This window comes from Mastomys coucha, unplaced genomic scaffold (assembly GCF_008632895.1).
Source record: "Mastomys coucha isolate ucsf_1 unplaced genomic scaffold, UCSF_Mcou_1 pScaffold22, whole genome shotgun sequence".
Classification (NCBI taxonomy): domain Eukaryota; kingdom Metazoa; phylum Chordata; class Mammalia; order Rodentia; family Muridae; genus Mastomys; species Mastomys coucha.
The window spans coordinates 163,558,536-163,578,435 of NW_022196905.1; the positions used below are offsets into that span (position 1 = coordinate 163,558,536).

Consider the following 19,900-nt stretch of genomic DNA (forward strand, 5'->3'; position numbering starts at 1 on the left):
ATATATATATACATATATATATATGTGTGTGTGTGTGTGTTATATGTAATTTTAGACAAATATAAAACAATATATTTTTATGGTTTTTCAAACATCCAGTAAGGAGGCAAAAAATCCTATTTATCTATTTGTTTATTTATTTTTAAAAGGTAGTTATTACAGCAAGGACTTATTTCCTAAGCCTTCCCTTTTCCCTTTGTCTTCATTAGCCAGTCACATCAGATTGTGAAATGGAGTCCCTACCAATAGGATGAGACACAGTCACCATCGATGTCAGGGATAGGACAGGAGTTGGCACTTGTGTGTTGCTAGCCCAGTTTAGATTCTGGCACAGACACGCGCGTGCGCGCACGCGCGCGCGCACACACACACACACACACACACACACACACACACACACACACACACACGAGGCAATTGCCTTGCTCAGTCTGTGTGTTCCTATGTGTAACACTAAGGTTATTTCTAACATGTCTTCAGGTATTGCTCCATCCACAAGGCAGATGTTTAACAGAACACTCAGTTCCCCTCTCCCGGTCACTGCTTGATAGTTGTCATGCGTTTTACTTGATTGTGGTTTTAATCAGTTAGCAGTGGTAAAATTTCAGTTTAGACTTAGTTATATTCTAGAACCCGTAGTTTTTGTTTGCTTGTTTGTTTGTGCACCAACACAAGGAAATGAACACTTTTTGTTTATCTGGAACTTGTGTTTGGAACTGTGTTCCCTTCGGTTGTAATGCTTGTCTTTATATACCTTATAGTAGTTGAAGGCTTGCTAGCTATCAGTTCTTTTGGCCTGTGTTTGCCTGGAAAAGACCACTTTGTCTTTGTTTTTTGAGAGATGTTTTTCACCAAGTGTGGAATTCCCTAGACTCCACTTGTGGCTTTCACAGTTTGTGGTGAGAATTCAGCTGTAATTCTTCATACGTTCTTCAATGTGTGCTGGATCTCATCTGTTCCTCTCAATTCCCAGCCACAGCCTTCAAAACTTCCTGCCTGGCTTTAGATTTCAGAAATTTGAATATTATATGTATACATTCTTTGTTTTTTTAAAGAAAAGATAGGAGTGTATGTGTGTGTGTGTGCATGTGTGTGTATTTATGTGTATGTGTATTTGTATATATGTGTATGTGTGCATATGTATGTGTGATCATGCCAGAGCACCTATGTTGAGGTCAGAGGATAGTTTGTGGGAGATTGCTGCTTTCCTTTCACTAAGTTGGTCCTAGGGATTGAACTCAAGTTGTCAGGCTTGGTAGCAGGTGACTTTCCTGGCAGAGTTAGAGCCATCTCCCAGCCCTTAAATTATATGTGTGTGTGTGTGTGTGCGTGTGTGTGTATAATTTATAAATTTTATATATATATATATACAATATATATACATATATATATTAAATCTTTTGAGGGGGTATTTATTTATATGAGTACACTGTAGTTGTTATCAGACACCAGAAGAAGGCATCAAATCCCATTACAGATGGTTGTGAGCCACCATGTGGTTGCTGGGAATTGAACTCAGGACCTCTAGAAGAGATGGCTCTTACCACTGAGCCATCTCTCCAGCCCCTAAATGTGTGTGTCTGTGTGTGTGTGTGTCTCTGTGTGTGTGTGTGTCCCTTGTGTATGATCCTACAAGTCTGTTCTCTCCTACCTTTACCCCAGGTTTCAGGACAAGCGCCTTTATCCATCAAGCCAACTTAGTGACCCATGTCTCTGTTTTGTTTTTCTTTCCTTTTTGAGTGTCGTCCTACTCGATCTTTTCTGAACACCTTGAATTTGTCCTCTAGTATCTTTGTTAATTTTGGATAGTTTTAAGACATATCCTTTCAGGTGATTTCTCTCCTATTCTGCTGTAGCCTTCCAGAATTCCACTTACACGTGTGAACGTCTGCATGATGTCTTCCCGTTATCCACAGTTGTTTGGCCTTCTCTCACTCACACCATCCCCCTTGTTAACTAGTGCATCTTGGTGCTGTATGTACCAACAGACTATCTGAGTCTGGATAATTTATAAGGAACTGGGGTTTGTTGCTAATTCTAGATCCTGGGGAGGCCAAAGTCAAGGAGCCTGCATCTGGTGAGGACCTTCCATCTCTGACATCAGGGGGAACAGCAGAAAAAGCCAAAGAGGGCACATCCCGAGTCCTTTGCGATGAAACTAATTAGCATCATTCATATTGGCAGAGCCCTTAGGACCTAAATACTTTCCATTCGGTCAAACCTCCCAACCCGTGAGCACAGGGTGGGGTTGGGGTGTGTTTCCGACTCCTATCATGTGCTGTTGGGTACGTATTCTACTTAGAGAATCTTTATGTTTCCATTGAGTTGTTTCTAGCTCCCTGTATTCATATTTATTTTCTTTAAATGTGCCAAATATACTTGGGAGCTGGTGGAAGGCATTGTTCATCTTTATAACTGCAGTTCTGGGGTGTTAGCATTTCTGCTGGTCTCTTCAGTTTACAGCAGTGGTACATTTTCCTATGTGCATGTGCATCTTGTTTGGCTATCCGAATCTCAGGGATGAGGCAGGCCTCTATGATATGTAGTAGGGCAAGGCCTTGAATAGTGTGGGCCCAGGACATTTTCAGCTCTCCTCCGCACCACCACCCCACTCAGGGAATGTCTTTCTTTCCAGTCTGTCGCAGCAGTTTGCCCCCCGCAAGTGCTGTCAGCATGACAGTTTGCTAAGTTGTCCTCAGTGTTTGAGGCTGATGTTCGTGGAAGAGATGGATGGAAGGATCTGTAGGGCTGGATGTCTTTTTGTTACTGTGACTTAGTCCCTCTTCGCGTGTGCGCGCGTGTGCACGCTCACACACACACACACACACACACACACACACACACACACACACACTGTAAGGAGGCTTGTCTAGTCCTGTGTTCGTCCCCAGTTTTTCTGGTGGGATCCCGGAAGAAGAGAGACTATGAGTGGGTACAAATTCCCCTTCTTATCTTGTCCCCTGGGGCTGTGAGTTTTCATCCTTCTCTCTCAGTGATTCAGTACATTTTAGAAGTGCTCTAATGAGCTTGTGTGGGCGGGCCCTGAATTCTGTCCCAGGCAAACAGGAGTTTGCAGCCCCTCTTTCCTTGGAGAGGCCTGACTCTCCATTCTCTGTAGGGTGGCCCTTTGCCCCCTTGACCTCTGGTGGGTTGCAAGAAGTCTAGGACTAGCTAAGATTTTATAGACTATACGGCTTTTCTTTGTTTTGAGATGAAGACCAACATAGAGTTTTACATCTGCAAGAATTTTTTTTTTAACTTCTAGCCTTTTAAAACCAGAGCTTTTGAGTGTTGCTGTTTCATTTGGGTGTAGTTAAATCCCAATTTCTCAAATGAATTAGCACTAAAAGCGTGACTTATATCCTTGCAGAAACTTGGGGACCATGGCAGCCGTGGAGCCCGTGTAGCACCACGTGCGGGGATGCTGTCCGAGAGCGTCGCCGCGTGTGTGTCACTTCTTTCCCCTCCAGCCCCAGCTGCTCTGGACTGTCCTCAGAGACCTCTCCATGCTCCCTGGAGGAGTGTGCTGGTAGGTGTTCTCGCTTCCTTTCAGGGTCACTCCTCAGAGCCTCTGTCAACCAGGCCTGTCTGGGACCCGCTGTTCAGAGGAAGCTTGCTGCTCTGATCATTGATTGTTCTGGCTTTGTACTTAGCAGTGTCTAAGACACTGAAGTAGTCGGAACCGTAACTTGCCAGTGAAGTGACAGGACTTAAGAGTAGGTCTAAAGATTCAGACATATTAAGTAATTTTTAAAAGATACAGAAATCGTTGGCGGAGAGTGTCTAGAGAATCTGTTCTTCCTTATTCGTATGGAGTCCAAGGATGGAGCAGTAGAGACTTTAACAGTTGAGCCATCTTGCTGGTATCAGATTTTTATTTATTCATTTATTTATTTTCGGTAGGGGTGAGCAGAGCTCACTCTGTAGCTCAGGTTGGTCCTGAATTTTTATTTTGCTCCAGTCCCTGAAATGCACAAAATTGCAGACATACTCCCATGCCCTGCTAGTTGCTGTCATTCCCTCCCACCCCGCCCCCGTGTCTCCCGTACCTGTCATCTCAGAGGTTGTACAAAGGGAGAGTGTAGACCATCAATTGTCAAAATGAAACAGTTGTTTGTTCCCCCTCTGTTCAGTGGCCTAAGCTTATTTATTACCAGTTCTATCTGGGAGGAAGGGGGCTAGGGATTTTCTTCCTTGCCATCCACAGGGACTGGACTTGTCTGTGTTTTACAAAACGCATGATCAAGGTCTCCCCTGATAGGTTCTCAAAGGGTAGTTGGTATAAGCGATCCATGCAGGTGATGATCCCTTGGCGGAGCCAGGTTTGCTTTCTCAGAGGAGCTGAATGGCATTTATCTACAGTTAAAGTGATAACGGCTCCTTGTTTTCCTTAAACCAGCCACCCGTTGAGAAGCAGCTTGGTTGGTTGGCCAGCTTTTTCTGTGGCCCCGACCTTTAGATGAAGTTGCTCTGCAGAGGCCCACCTTCTTATACTCTCTGTTTCTAGATTCAAAGGCATCCTTAGTTCTTGCCCTTTGGGGATTAGGAGAAACTAGATGTTTTCCTGTGTTTGGATCTCAGAGAACCTTTGAGCCCAAACCATAGGCATCCAGCGTCTTTCCCAGTGCCCTCCCCTGTGCTTTTGGAAGGTCTTTCAGCCAGTGCTGTAGGCCCTGTCTCCCTTGCTTTAGAGTCTGACGAATGTTATTCTCCACTTTATCTTCTTCTTGTAACCCTAGCCTAGGCTCTTCTTTTCACTGTCAGCCACCCCATCTTCTTTAAAAAGTCCTGAATCCTTCAGAGGAAATTGCATCTGATCATGTAAAGATATTTTTTTCTTTTCTTAACATTTAAAATTTTTGAATGTACACGAACTTTTGAGTGCATGCGTGTGCCATGGGACTTCTGTAGAGGTCACAGGATAATTCGCAGACATTTGTTCCTTCTGCTGTGTGGAGTCTGGATGTCAAACTCAGGTTGTCAGTGCCTGTGGAAAGTGCCCTGTAAATGTATTTTTATTCACAAGATGTAATTGTCTTCTTGGACAATTGTGCTGCATAACCTCACCCTTTCTAGTTCTTTCTGGACTCCAGCTGGCTAGTTCAACTCAGCTGTTCTGGCTCAAAACCCTTCTCCAAGCTTCTCAATCTAGCTTCTCTTGGCTTCTGAATGAATTTCTGTGCTTGACTGCAAACTAACTTTGGCAATCTGTTCTAATTTTCTAGCCCCTTCTCACTTTCTGGCATGTTCTATCTTTACCTGCAACCTGTCTCTGTAAAATTGCCTCTCCTCTCCCCTCTTTCTCCCACATCTCCCCTCTCTGTACTGCTCTCTTAAGAGGCTTCTCTTTCCTGTCTGTTTTCATGAGAGGTGGGTGTATCTTATTTCTGCCTCATTCTGTCAAATCTTTCTCTGGTTCATCACTTTGTCTGCCCCTCAATTAGACATCACTTTCAAACATGGCTGCTTCCTTCTACAAACTAACCTTAGTTACATTCTTAGGGATTAAAGGTGTGTGCTAAAGGTGTGTCTATGTTCCACCCAGAGGGATTAAAGGTGTGTCATTCCAGCTAGATTACACAGACCTAGAATGTCTTTGGATGTGATTCCCTTGCCAGAACAGCCAGGTTGCTGGATTAAAATTCTTCTATAGTACCCTCACCTGCTGAGCCATCTCACCAGTCCCAGCCATTTTTCTTGTAATCATTGTGTGAACAACACAGTATGGCAACTAGTTATACAACTTCTGTACTATACTGGGCAATATAGGTGACCTAAGAATGTCTTCAGGAGCAAGAGGATGTGTTCGAACTCTGTGCAAATAAGACGCCTACAGAGTCTGATGTCTCCAAGCATCCAGGAGACAATGCCCAGGTACTAAGTGATGACCCTAGACCCTTCACAGTCCAGAGGAAGGCTCTGGGCACATGGAGGTGCCTTGCCCAGGGTCACAAAATAAGTGATCCAAGGGAGTAGTACCAACTCCATAGTAAGCTGCATGTCTCGAATACTTTGCCTTTATATTTGTGCCAGTGTGGCTTTCTGGATGTGGCATCAGCAAGTGGAAGTAGCAGTTGTTTTGGGAGAAACATGATTATATTTCATGTCCTGACATCTAACTTCTGTTATAATGGACAGGGTCTGGAAACGTGCATGTTCTTAACAAGACAGCTAACTGCTGAATGTCCCCCTTCCTGTACACCAAAGGCCTGAGATAAACGATTATTTGGATAAAGTTCTCTTTCCATGTATTTGCTTTTGCCTATTCTCTGTCTGCCACTGTCTAGAGAGGTAAAGATGTACGTAATGACAGAGTCATCCCCTTTGCTTGACATCGAGGAAGGCAGGGATGGGCTAGACCAGCAGCTATTTTCCAGCTGTGTTTGTTTTGAAGTTTCCAGAGGGGAGTCAGAAGGTAATAGAGCAGAGAAAGCGACTTGTGCTGTGGGACTGGAATGTTTCCACCCTGTCATCAGCAGTCATGGCCCTATAAAAGAAGTGGTACATCAGGGAACAGACATTCGCCGATTGTTGCTGAATCGAGGATCCAGAGTGTTGACTGGCTATGGAAGGAAATGCTTTGGTGTCCCTGTCTGAGGGCAGCTATGTAGCACTTCAGCAAGAGAGTACAACATCCCATCTAGTATCGTAGTGGTCCTTTTGCTAGGTATTTTTAATAATGAATGAATCAGTCATACTAAGGTTTGTTGGGCACCAACTGTGTGCAGGATACAGTTAACTGTGAGTAGGATTGGGAATATATTGATTTTACTTACAAGATACATCCTTGTCTTGAAATGTGATATAGTAGCCTAGAAGGTACATAGAGAAATGTAATACAAGGCCCAGAATGATAAAGGTACACACACACAGCTTTCTATGGTAGCATGTAGGGTGAAAATCCATGCTGGGGACAACTCAGTTCTCAAAGCAGGTGATGTGTGAGCTGAAGTTTGAGAAGGGAGACTGTACCATCCAGGCGAGCAAGCTAGGCAAGAGAGTTTTGTTTTGTTTTGTTTTTAAAGTGATTGAAGGTGTCAGAGAAAACAGCTTGGAGACCTGAAAGCTGCAACAAGTTCACTGTCGCTAGACAATGGTGTGCTAGGAGGAGACAGGAAGAGTACAGTGTCCTGATAGGTCTCAAAGGTTTGAACCTGTGTTGTGGGTGCATCTTTGACCGTAACGTGAATACAAATACAAAGGGTAGGTATAGTAAAGAGTGCCCCTTAAGGATGTGGCAGCAATAGAGATTCAGGGAAAGGTAGGGGATGCACAAATGGATGTGACAAATGACAGGCATGAAGGCTGAAAGCCAGGACTCTATCTAATGCTGCTCATTCAATGGCCTGTGAAACTATATTCCCTTAAAACTAGGTACATCAGGAGAAGGCACCAGTTCTTGGAAGGGGGGGAGGAGGAGGAGGAGGAGAAGGAGGGAGAGGAAGAAGAGGAGGAGGAGGAGGAAGAAGAGGAGGAGGAGGAGGAAGAGAAGGAGGAGGAAGAGAAGGAGGAGGAAGAGAAGGAGGAAGAGAAGGAGGAGGAGAAGGAGGAGGAGGAGGAGGAGGAGGAGAAAGAGCTAGGGATGTAGCTCAGAGGTAAGAGCCCTTAGATGTGTGAGGCCTTGGATTCATTCCCTAGAAGGATGTTAAATATAGATGGTTAAATATAGAGAGATGCTTATCTCTCTAATAGAATGAGTTTTAATCAATAAAGCAAGCAGGGGAATTGAAATAGTCACAAAATGACTGACAGTACTGTGGGACTGAACTATATGGTGACTGTTAAGAGCTCACTCGGTGAGTACAGGGAGAACTGCACTGTGGGAGGCTAAGTTGGTGATAGACCAGCAGCATGTCAGCAGATGAGGACTCATCTTCCACTAAGCAGGGCGGGAAGACAAGGAGTATGAGGGGCTGTGGGAGTGTGGGGCTGGAGAAGTCACTGGGATAATTGGCCAGAGGGATTGACCCCTTGGGGAAGGGCTGCTCAGAGAGCATTGGTCGGGGGACCCACTTTTTCCAAGTGTGAGAAAGAGGCCAGCAGAGGTGCAACAGCTGCTGTGCTTATGGCAGAAGAAGCTCTGTGGGGACCTGAGGTTGGACATTGCAGAAGAGCAGAGGCATAGGCCTGCACAGCCACAAGTTTTCTCTCTCTTTGCTCAGACATTAGGTGCATCAGCTGAGAATTCACATACCTAGGTCTTGACTCTTGCTTCAGACTAGGGTGGGAAAGAGCTTATTTCATCTTTCACATTACAGTCTACCACTGAGGAAAAGCAAGCAGAGATCTGGAGGCAGGAACTGAAGCGGAGAACACAGAGGAATACTGTGACTTGCTTGCTCCGGGGTTCATGTTTAGCTACCTTCCTAATACAGAGCAGGCCCACCTGCCCAAGGATGGTATTGCCCACAGTGGGCTGGGACCACCTACATGGGTTATTAACCAAGAAAGTGCCCCCACAGACGCGCCCTAAGGATAACTGGGTGGAGGCGGTTTCTCAGTTGAGGCTCCTTCTTCCGGAGTATGTCAAGCTGCAATTCAAATCTTTGCAGGGGCCTGAACTACAGGTTCCTGTACCTCCAGCTCCAAGGAATTTGAACTCTCTCTGGCCTCTCAGGGCATCATCTTTCATGTGCATGCACACACACACACATACACACACACACATGCTTGAGTACACATATGTGCACATGCATTCACACGTGCACTCAAGTGCACATATAACAAACACGCATATAAGCAAACACATGTGCACAAGTACACACATACAGATACACAAGTAAAAAAGACCCTGATATTAAAAAAAAAAAAATTCAGACCTATCATGTGTAACAGCTTTCAGCTGAAGTTGGGAGTCACTCTGTGGGGTGGACTGGCTTTGTCTGAGATGAGGAAGCCGGATGAGGCTCCCTCTGCAGAGGGATGGAGTATGAGTAGTTAGTAATCAGGTGTGCTCTGGAAACAGTAGAAAGGCACAAGAGAAACACTGGGAGCAGTTGAGGTGGCGAAACACAGAGTACGACCGTAGAGAAAAAGGGACAGGCGATTTAGTGGGCAGTGAGGGGAGTGGGTGGGATGCAGTGAGGTCAGGTGGCAATTCGAATCAGGTTTCCCGGTGTTTGGGAGGCAATACAGGCTGAGACTCCACAGGGGCTCTGTCCCTTCACAAAATGCCTTGACTGTGGGACACGAGTTGGTGTTTGGATGTGAAGGCGACACTGCCATGTGGATGCTGGAAAGGGTCTTGACTGTGGGGCGTAGAGATGCAGGATGCTTCCCTCTGGAGGATGGGTTCTGGAGGTCAGGATGGGCCCAGTGGTGATGTACTGCATAGCTAATAGCCATTATTTTCCTCTGTGAGTCTTGCTAATTGTGAAAGGTTAGGTACTGTTTACCTGAATCTGGTTTTGAGTTTTATACCTACAGGTTCCCCACGTGCCTCTCATAGGTACACTTAATTATAGCTAGCCCATGTTCCCATCCTCAAAAGCCAGGAGTCTTGCTTGGCAGGAGTGACTGAGCCCAGAGGTCTCTTGGTTGTGGTTTCCCGGCAGCCTCCTTTCTGTGGTCCCTATTTTTGCAGGGTTTTCGCTTTACTGCTCATCTCATTGCCGTCAACTCTTAGCATGAAACCCAAGTGTTCCGTTCTTTCCTTCTGCTTTAATTGCTCCACCTGGGGCAACTGCTGAGTCCCTAAAACCACACAGAGACATCAACATAAGAGAATATATTTTGTTTTAACTTTTTTTTTTTCCTTTTTCAAGTTTTCCGGTCACCAGGTCCATCGCCTATTCCACCCCAGGAGCCAGTGAAGTCCAACAACGTGGTGACCGTCACAGGGATCTCCCTGTGCTTGTTCATCATCTTTGCCACCGTGCTCATCACCCTCTGGAGGAGGTTTGGCAGAGCCCCCAAATGCAGCACCCCAGCTCGCCATAACTCCATCCACTCCCCTGGCTTCCGGAAGAACTCGGATGAAGAGAACATCTGCGAACTGAGCGAGCCTCGCGGAAGCTTCTCGGACGCGGGTGATGGTCCTAGGGGAAGCCCAGGGGACACGGGCATCCCATTGACTTACCGGTGCAGTGGGTCAGCGCCTCCTGAGGATGAGGCCTCGGGCAGTGAGAGCTTCCAGTCCAACGCTCAGAAGATTATCCCGCCCCTGTTTAGCTACCGCCTTGCCCAGCAGCAGTTGAAGGAGATGAAGAAGAAAGGGCTGACAGAAACTACCAAGGTGTACCACGTGTCTCAGAGTCCCCTGACAGACACTGTAGTGGATGCCACGGCCAGCCCTCCTTTAGACCTGGAATGCCCCGAAGAGGCAGCAGCAGCAAGCAAGTTCCGAATCAAGTCTCCATTTCTGGACCAGCCTGGGGCAGGTACCGGGGAAAGGCCCCCCTCCAGGTTGGATGGCATCGTGCCTCTGCCCAGCTGTGCAGTCAGTCCCAGCCAGACCCTGATCCGTAAGTCGCAGATGAGGTCGACTGGTGGGAGAGATGGCTCTTCCGAGAGGTGCCACTCCAGAAGTTCCCTCTTCAGGAGGACTGCTAGTTTTCATGAAACCAAGCAGTCTCGCCCTTTCCGGGAGAGGAGTTTATCAGCCCTCACTCCTCGCCAGGCCCCCGCCTACAGTTCCAGGATGCGGACTTGGGACCAGATGGAGGATAGGTGTCGGCCTCCCAGTCGAAGTGCTCACCTGCTTCCAGAGAGACCAGAACACTTCCAAGGGGCAGGTCGGACCAGCAGTCCTTTAGGTCCACTCTCCAAATCCTACACTGTGGGGCATCCCAGGAGGAAACCGGATCCCGGGGATCGCCAGGCAGGATTGGTGGCAGGAGCTGAGAAAATGGAGCCTCACCGAGCCCACAGGGGACCGTCCCCCAGTCACAGGAGTGCCTCAAGGAAGCAGTCTTCCCCCATTTTCCTCAAAGATAGCTACCAGAAAGTCAGTCAGCTTAGCCCTTCTCACTTCAGAAAAGATAAATGCCAGAGCTTCCCCATCCACCCCGAGTTCGCCTTCTACGACAATACCTCTTTCCGCCTCACCGAGGCTGAGCAGAGAATGCTGGACCTCCCAGGATACTTCGGCTCCAACGAAGAGGACGAAACCACGAGTACACTTAGCGTGGAGAAGTTAGTGATCTAGGCTAGGAAGCGGCAGGGCTCTCACCCAGGGTCCATCACCCCGCTGGCAATACCCCCTGCTCCCGTGCTTTCTGTTGGCTGTTATTGTACAACCGTGGGAATTAGTTCACCCAGAGGATGTGTGTGTGCACATGTGGTTTTAATTAATCAGGAAAAAGTGATTTATCCTGAACTTACCTTTTTGTTATCCCTTTTCCATTGGCTTATTACTAATAATAAAATTTAAAGAAGGCAAATGTATGATGCATTTTGAACACTGAATGTTTCCAACTTGGGAATCTGGGCGCTTTTCCCAGTGGGGAGGAGCTTTCCAATGGCTGACGTGTGTGCAGAACCATTATAGGCGGGAGCTTGCATCTTGCTTCCTTGTAAAGTAGGAACCAAACACAGCAGCCTAAATATGGGGCTGCTTCTTTTGAAGTTTGTTACCAAGGTACCAAGTGGCATAAAGCCTTTCTGCCCAGGGGCCTAACGATTTATCAGCATACACGCAAATAGCTACAAGCTCACGTGACCTCCAGCTACCACGCCCATCCTGCCTTTAGATTGATTTCCTTCTTTTAGAGTTTATCAGGATGTCGGGCAGCTGGGGAGGTTTCAGATAGGGGAAAATCACAAATGTCAACATGGTAGTTTCAAAAGTTAATGTTTGTTCAACTGTCACTTGTGACTTTTTGTTTTTAAATTAAAATGTGCTTCCTTTGGAAGTGTTTCAGTGATGACTATCTGCTCTTCAGGAACAGGACGGGTGGATTGTCCAGAGCTGTCTGACAGCGGCTTCTCATGGATGAAAGGAGAGCCGGGCTTGTTACTCTCCAGTTTCTTTATTTGTCTCGCCAGAAAGCTTTGTTCTTTATCCAAGTTCAGGGGCTTGTGGGCCACCCTTTGACACAGAGGGCACATGATTGCTTGTTCCAGATTCCCAGAGATCTACCCAGCAGTGTGACTCTGAGACCAAAACAGCTTTGGAGAAGTGGGAATTCGTGAGGAACACTGCGCTGAGAGCTTTCCTGTTGAGTGATGCTACCAGCCCCGTGTTCTGGGCTCACACTAACCGTGAACCCCTGCCTCCAAGAGAAAAGATGCTTTATTGAACTTTTTAGTGAATGAGTTGTAAATTTCAGTCAACAGATTTTCTGTTTCTTACCATTGTGTGTCTGTGTTCTAGTCCCAGTGGCTGCTATAGAAAAGGGGCTTAATAAAGATATAGTGAGTGGCCAGCCAGGGAAACGCCTTAAAACCAGTTGTGGTTGAATTAGAATGATTTTTAATAACACTTTACACTGTAAATCATTATAAAGGAAATGCATTCATGAGACATGAGATTTCAGTTTATAGAGGTCTCACACATAAGTATTTTTTTATTTTTTGGTGTCATGCTTAGCCAGCATTTTGCTGGCTCCGTGTTTCAGATTATCTTAGCATATGTAACTTCACTGATCTGGGTAAGCTTGCCAGATTTCTATGTTTATTATCTGTATCCCGACAGTCTCGACTCCTGCCATGTGTCTGTGCTCACTTTACTGAGAAGAAATGCTCTAAATGTAGTTTTTAATCTAAAATTTTAAAATTAGCATGTATTTTAGAATTTTACACAAGTACTATATTTACATCCTTCCCACCCCTCTCTAATTACTCCCTCTCAAGTTCATAACTGTGTGTGGATGTGACTGTGTGTGGATATGAGACAGTTGTGTCTGTGTGGACGTGACTGTGTGTATGTGATTGTGTGTGTGACTGTGTGTGTAAGACTTTGTGTGTGTGTGTGTGACTGTGTGTGGATGTGACTGTGTGTGGATATGAGACAGTTGTGACTGTGTGTGTGTGTGTGTGTGTGTGTGTGTGTGTAGGACTGGTCACTTGAGATTGAATTGAAACCCCCTCTCTCAGCAGCTCTCAGTTGCTTGGAGCTCTTTCTGGGACCCTGTGCAATTCCCCCTGCCGTGTTAGCATGTTGCCTAGTGTTGTTGCCGCACCAGTCTTTTTGGCTAACCGTATTGCTGAGATTTCATGGTTACAACTTCTTATTGTTTTTTTGTCACTCTCCTCTCCTTACTCAGGACACTCCCAGGCTAGCCCGTCCATCCAGCCACCACCCACAGGGTAGAGTCTCAAGCACATGATCTTCAGCTCTTTGACTATGATCCTTCTAGAAACCTTTGAACTGGTAATCCAACTCTAGATCCCCAAACATCTTTTTGTCCTCCCGAAACAGTTCTATATTCAGTACAACACTGATATGCAGCTGACCACCAAAGCTGGAAACTTGCAAGTCACTTTGGACTTGGTTTCGCCATGTCTGTGCACCTAGTAACCATCAGATGCGGTCTCTGCTTTCTCCATTCTGGTTGTATGGCACATCATCCTTTTTCTTAATTAAACGTTATTTGAGGATGTTGTACACTGAGTTTTGATCCTATTCAGATTCCCTGCTCCACCTCTTCCCAGATCCATTCCCCTTTCCCTTTCCATCCAATCTTTTATCTTTTCTTCCCGTCAAGGCAAATTGCCCAAATACACTTTGGTGTGTGGACTCCCACTGCAGTGTGATGGCCCTGCACTGGGTTCTGCATTCAGAGAGGACTGAGTGTTCCTTCTGGGAAGCTAGAAATGGTAACGGTAGCTCTCGGCTAGGGTGGGACCTCATGCCCTGCTCTCTTCTCCATGCTGGAGTTTGCGCTGGCTTTTTGTGCACACTGTCACCATGACAGAGTGCACATGCATAGCTACCGTGCTGTGTGTGCAGAAGGCAGTTTTTCTGAACACAACTGCCTGCCTGCGATTTTATCAGCCATTTTTCTGCAATGATCTTTTGGAAGGAGGGCTGTGAGAGAATTTATTCACTCACATACTACAGAACATCCTGCAGTCTTTTTCTTTTCAGTACCTTGGTAAGTTGTGAGTCTGTCTCTGTGTCGATCATTGTTTACTGCGAACAAAAGCTTCTTTCATGAGAGTTGAGAGGTGCCTTGATCTGTGGATATAATCATAGGGCATCAGGAATTGGTTTAATACTATGTCAACCTTGCAGAATAATGGTAGTAGGTTCTCCTCTAGGGCCTGGGGCCTATCTAGCCATAAGTTTTTTTCACCCAGCATGATCCTTTTTATTAAATTTCTAAAATGTTCCTGTTCTATCTTCTACTCATCTAGTTCATTCCACCCACAGGAGCCAGAAAATTCTTTATTAAATGCAAACCTAATCATTCCACTCACCCTAAGGAATCCCCTTTCTTTGACTCCCAGTGGTAAAACTTACACAAACTTCTCAGCATGGGTCTTTCAGGACCAGGCACCTATTGACACAGCAACTCTGTACACTTCATGGCCTGTTAACACCCTTCTTCATTCTGTAAGCTTCATACATGATGTTCTCCACACACAGGACCCTTCTGTGCTCTGTCCACCAAGTGAGCAGTCAAGTCTGTCTGCTGTCACCCAACAGAGACGATTGCTTTGCCCCTGTCTGCTTTTCTGAGAGACTCTGAGCACAGGAGGGAATAAAAGAAGTCTCATTGTTTTTAATTCCCACATACTTCGAAAAAGCATCTAGAACAGAATTCTTACTCAATCTGATTGGACTGCACATCACCACCTCACATTTAACATGAGGGTTGCCTGTGTTTTCAACTGCTGATCAAATCCACTTGCAAGAGCTCTTCCACTGAGCAGATATGATGAACGTAGTTCAGAAGTGGAACATGTCCTTAGTGTGCTTGAGGTCCTGGGTTCGTTTCATACAGCCACTACCACCAAAAAAGCAAAACAAAACAAAAAAACAAAACCAAAAAGCCCATAGGCAAGAGCAAGATTAGGATATTAGAAGCAGAAGGGCTGTGATTTTAGTTATAAATAACAAGGAAAACTGTTTTACTTCTGGGAATTGTTAGGAGCAAGTCTGTCCAGAAGATTAAGAGAAAACTGAAAAACCGAGGATTTGGCTGAGTGTTAGAACATTCGCCTAGCACATGGAAGGACCTGGATTCAGTCCTTAACATAACAAGAAAGGGAACTGATGCCTGGACTTGCTATATTTAAATCCTCTTAATAGGACAGGGGATGAAGGGCTAGAGAGATGACTCGGCAGTTAAGCATGCTTGCTGCTCTTGCACAACACTGGGGTTCAGTTCCCAGCACCCACATGGCCAGCTCACAACCATCTAAATGCCAGTTTCATGGTATCAGATGTCCTTTTCCCACTTCTGAAAGTACCAGGCATGCCCATAGCACACATACATGCATGCAGGCAAATACTCGTTCATAACTAATAACTAATAAATTAATAACTAAAAAAAAATCTTCAATGGATGAAAAGTGGGAAGCCATGCCTTAACTGCCTTTGAGATTCTTCATTATGATCAGAGTAGGTGCCCTATAAATGCCTGTTGGGTGAATGTGGAATGACTCCAATTGACGCCATCGAATGCAGCTTTAATGAGTTCCTGGGAGGAGGTAATCTTAAAGTTGCTACAGTGGCCCGCTGCCAGGCGAGTGTGGTGCCAGCAGAGTAGCTGGATGGTTCATGGGTGGAAACGTAAGTCTTGAATAAATGTCTAAGAATTTAGTAAGAAAGGCTTAACAATGGCTTGCATAAAACAGCAAATAAAATGGAGTGACTACCATTTAAGGTTAACTTCACTTAGCACAGTTAGGAACAACTCAGAGAGAGGAAAAAAAACTAACTACGGCCTGGGAACAGACTCCAACCTACACGCTCATTCTGAACAACAACGACAAAAAATGTTGATTGGAATCCTCTTTATGATGGCTATGCAAGCCAACTTTCCAAAGTTCACATAGACGCTATTATCTTACTCCTCTCATCAACACAACTTTCCATCCTCTTGAAGCTTAAGGGCAGCAAAACCTGGGAGACACTTTTAGATGCCAAAGCGGCCTAGAGGTAGGTTTTAGTCTTGAAAACCAGCCTGAGCAAGATTATTAAAGTCATGGATATCATTTGTGTGTGTGTGGCTGTGTATGTTTGTATCTGTATGTTTATAAGTATGTGTGTTTGTGTCTGTGTATGTTTGTGTGTGTGGGTGTAGTTGTGTGTGTGCATGGCTATGTATGTGTGTGTGTAGCTGTGTATGTTTGTAAGTGTCCATGCATGTATATGTATGCATGGGTATGTGTGTATTTTTGTAAGTGTGCATGTGTGGCTGTGCATATTTGTGTGTGTATAGCTGTTTATATTTGTGTGTGTGTGTGTGTGTGTGTGTGTGTTCCTCTCTCATGCTCCACCTTAATTTGAGACAGGGTTTTTCACTTCTCTGAGATTGCTAAGTAGGCTAGATTGGCTGACCAGCAAGTCCCGGGAGCCATTTTGTCTCCACCACGCTAGCACTCGGATTATAAATTCTTACATCTTTTCCTGGGCTTTATGTAGGTTCTTGGGAATGAACTCAGGTCCTCTTGATGGTGCAGCAAGTACTTTACTGAGCTCTTTCTCCTGCCCGGGATATTTCAAATTCATCCTAAGTTAAGAATGGTGTCTCTGTGTGTGTGTGTGTGTCCTTATGTGTCTGTGCCTGTCTCCATCTATCTGTCTCTGTCTGTCTCTCCCTTCCACTCTCCTCCTCTTCCTCCCTCCATCCCCCCCCCCGTGTGTGTGTGTGTGTGTGTGTGTGTGTGTGTGTGCATGTGTGTGAAGACAGAGAACCAAGAGCAACCTTGACTTCCTGATTCTTCTGCCTCTGTCCTGAACGCTTTGATTTCAGGCATGTGCCACCACACCGAGTTTACGAGGTGTTGGCTATTGAGCCCGGGGCTTTGTGCATCCAAGCCTAGCACTCTGCCAGCTGATCTGCATCACTAGCCCTCATCATAAGGGTTTTGTTTATTGCTACAGTCTGTGAAAAATGAAAAAAAGGAGGGCTCATTATGAAGTGGTTTTCCATGTATAACTAGGTATTTCCCTCCAACAACTAGGAAGCATTTATAATGTGGATTTTATGAACCAGTCTCATGGCACATGGGTGTATGTCACCTGTGGCATTTGCACACCTGTGGGAAATTCAGATTAAGGAATTCTCAAGAGTACCCAATAATCACTATGCAAGAGTGAGATCATGCTTCTCCCCTCTTTCTGACATCGGTTCATGATGCAATACATGACTTCCGAGTGTACTTGGCTCTGAAAAGAGGGGTAATAATTTCATAATCTTAAGCAATGCTGATCTGCTGTAAGATTGTACTAAATTAAAATAATTAGCACTTATTGGCTGGCTGCTATGTGTTGCCATTGTCTCAAGCTCTTATATGTATCAAATTAATTGAATTCTCAGATCAACTTTATGAGATATAATGCTTACTTTGTAGATGAAGAAAGAAAAGTTAAATTACGTGTTTGTTTAATGCCACAGGCAGTCAGGAGAAAATCAGGATTTGAGCCTGGTTGTTTTAACTCCAAAGGTCACACATTATACACAAATCACCTTGTAGCTATTTTCCTTTAGTTCAGCAAGGAATTGGTAAATTAGACATTAGCCTGCATCCAAGATGTAAGGAAGTAGTTCTGGTTTAAAAAAAAAAGTCAATGATTTAATTTTTATTGGTATTTTTGACAATTGATATTTTGTTACCATTCCATCCCGGGGAACACATGTACAATTTTGGAGAGAAAGGTCTGGAAGCATAGAGTATTTTGAAAGCTGATTAGATGGAGATGGGCTTTGTGTGTTAGACAAACAAGGACAGGGTCCTAGAAAATGCACCTCTCAGTATGAGAGCCACAGCTCTTCCCGGAGCCGCAGTGTGTTTCCACTTTACCCGCAGTCTCTACCCGCTGACCTGTTCCCATTCCTCGGGGACGGTTTTCCAAGTAAAACATCTAGGTCAGTCAGATCAGAATAAGCTCTCATACAGCTTTCGTTGTATCTATTTTGAGCCATTATTAAATGGCTTACAGGACAATGATGCTTGAAAGATGTGTGTTTTCATGTGTGCAGGCACACAGGCATGTGCGTACATGTGGAAACTAGAGGTTGATATTGGATGTGTTCCTCCATTGCTCTCTATTACAGTTTTTAAAGATTTTGCTTATGTACTTTGTAATTGTTCTTGCTTGTTACTATTTTTTGCTAAGGCTTTGTGTGTGTGTGTGTGTGTGTGTGTGTGTGTATGTGTGATTAGAATATAATCACATTTCTCCCTGTCTTTTCCTCCCTTCAATACCTGTCATATACCCTCCTCACTCTCCTTCAAATTCACAGCCTCTTTTTTCACTAAATTTTATTGCATGTATATATGTATATACATATATATTCCTAAATAAAACTTGTTTAGTCCATATAATGCTACCTGTAGTTATATAACAAGATTGAGAAACCATTAGCCAAATTAATCAAAATAAAAAAAGAGAATCCAAACTAATAAACTGAGACATGAAAAGGGAGGTGGAGTGGAAAATTCTGGTTTCTTTAGAAAGTCAGTTATGTCATGTGATGTTCTGCTGGGGAAGACATGTAAGAGGATGCATGGTGTTTAGAAAGAATATAAATATGACTCCACAGACAGTGGGAAGAGGCTCTGGCATTGGTTTGCCTTGCATCACATTGCTGATCTTCACTTGTCCTGGCTTCGTAGAGAATAACTCACCAAAGAACTTCTCATGATATTCTGGTGGCTTCTTGCTGCTTCCTCAGACTTGGGCTGGCTGGGCAGAGCCTCTTGGTTTCTTCTAGGTAGAACTGCTGTGGTAATTTCCAAGCGGACTGGACTGCCCCTGCTGATTTGCTTTGGTGTTTGTTAGAGGTATGGATTACTGACAATGATGATTGGATTAGCCCTAAAGAACTATTTCTAAACAGGTCTACGACCCCCATCTCCTATTAACCTTTCTTTTCCACTACTCTGGTGGGTGGTGGGCTAGAAGGGGGGTTGAAGAATTTAAGAACCCTTATTAAAGTAGGTTTTGAAAAATCCAAGCCTACGGGAGACATCACAACAGACACTGAGGAAATTCAGAGCATCATAACAGCATACTTTAAAAATCACTACTCTACGAAACTGGAAGATATCAAAAAATGGATGAATTCTAGAAATATTTACACATTAAAGTTAAATCAAGAGGAAGGAAATAATTTAAACAGAAGCATAATATAAATGAGATAGAAGCAGTAATTAAATTTTACTAACCTAAAAATGCCTACTAGATCTATATGGATTCAACTCAGAGGTCTACCAGACCTTCTTAAAAGACCCAATACAATGTCAAGGAATTTCATAAACTAGGCAAGGAACAGTTCCAAATTCTGTTTATGAAGCCAATATTACACTGATGACAAAACTGTATAAAGACGCAACAAAAAGAAAATTCTAGGCCAATCTCTGTGATGAACATATATACAAACATTCCCAGTCAAACATTTATTGAGGAAAAGAACATAAATTGTTAAGAGAGAAAAAAAGGGGGTACATGTGAGGGGGTTTGAGGGAAAAGGGAAGGAAGAAATTACATAACTACACCATAATCTAAAAAATAAATGATTAAAACCTACTTATAAACCAAATTTATAAACACATCTAGCATAATCAAGTCAGCTGCATCCCAGAGATGACTCAACTTACAGAAATGAATAAATGTAACCTACCACATAAAGGGACTCACAGGCAGAGACCCTAGGTTTGTCTCATTAGATGCAGAAAGAGCCTTTGACAAAATCTAACATCACCTCATGTTAAAAGTCCTGGAAAAATCTAGGGATACAGGGGACATATCTGCACATAAGGCAGACAACCTCACAGCCAATAT

General features: G+C 44.5%; 1 protein-coding gene and 1 long non-coding RNA gene across 3 annotated transcripts in view; one reads left to right on the forward strand and one right to left on the reverse strand.

The window, feature by feature from the left end:
* Thsd1 (thrombospondin type 1 domain containing 1) overlaps nucleotides 1-11,388 on the forward strand; it is a 29,759-nt gene extending 18,371 nt beyond the window's left edge. The window contains exons 4-5 of one of the 2 annotated variants that reach the window (XM_031339241.1): nucleotides 3,371-3,529; nucleotides 9,765-11,388. In XM_031339241.1, coding sequence (XP_031195101.1) covers nucleotides 3,371-3,529; nucleotides 9,765-11,146 — 1,541 coding nt within the window. In that variant the 3' untranslated portion in view covers nucleotides 11,147-11,388. The remainder of the gene's footprint in view (nucleotides 1-3,370; nucleotides 3,530-9,764) is intronic. The other variant, XM_031339242.1, reaches the window with a different exon arrangement.
* A 2,590-nt stretch (nucleotides 11,389-13,978) lies between these two features.
* LOC116069006 overlaps nucleotides 13,979-19,900 on the reverse strand; it is a 7,450-nt gene continuing 1,528 nt past the window's right edge. Inside the window, exons 3-5 of the long non-coding RNA XR_004109797.1 lie at nucleotides 18,745-18,882; nucleotides 14,405-14,629; nucleotides 13,979-14,119 (exon numbers count right to left, since the gene is read on the reverse strand). This is a non-coding gene — a long non-coding RNA (uncharacterized LOC116069006). The remainder of the gene's footprint in view (nucleotides 14,120-14,404; nucleotides 14,630-18,744; nucleotides 18,883-19,900) is intronic.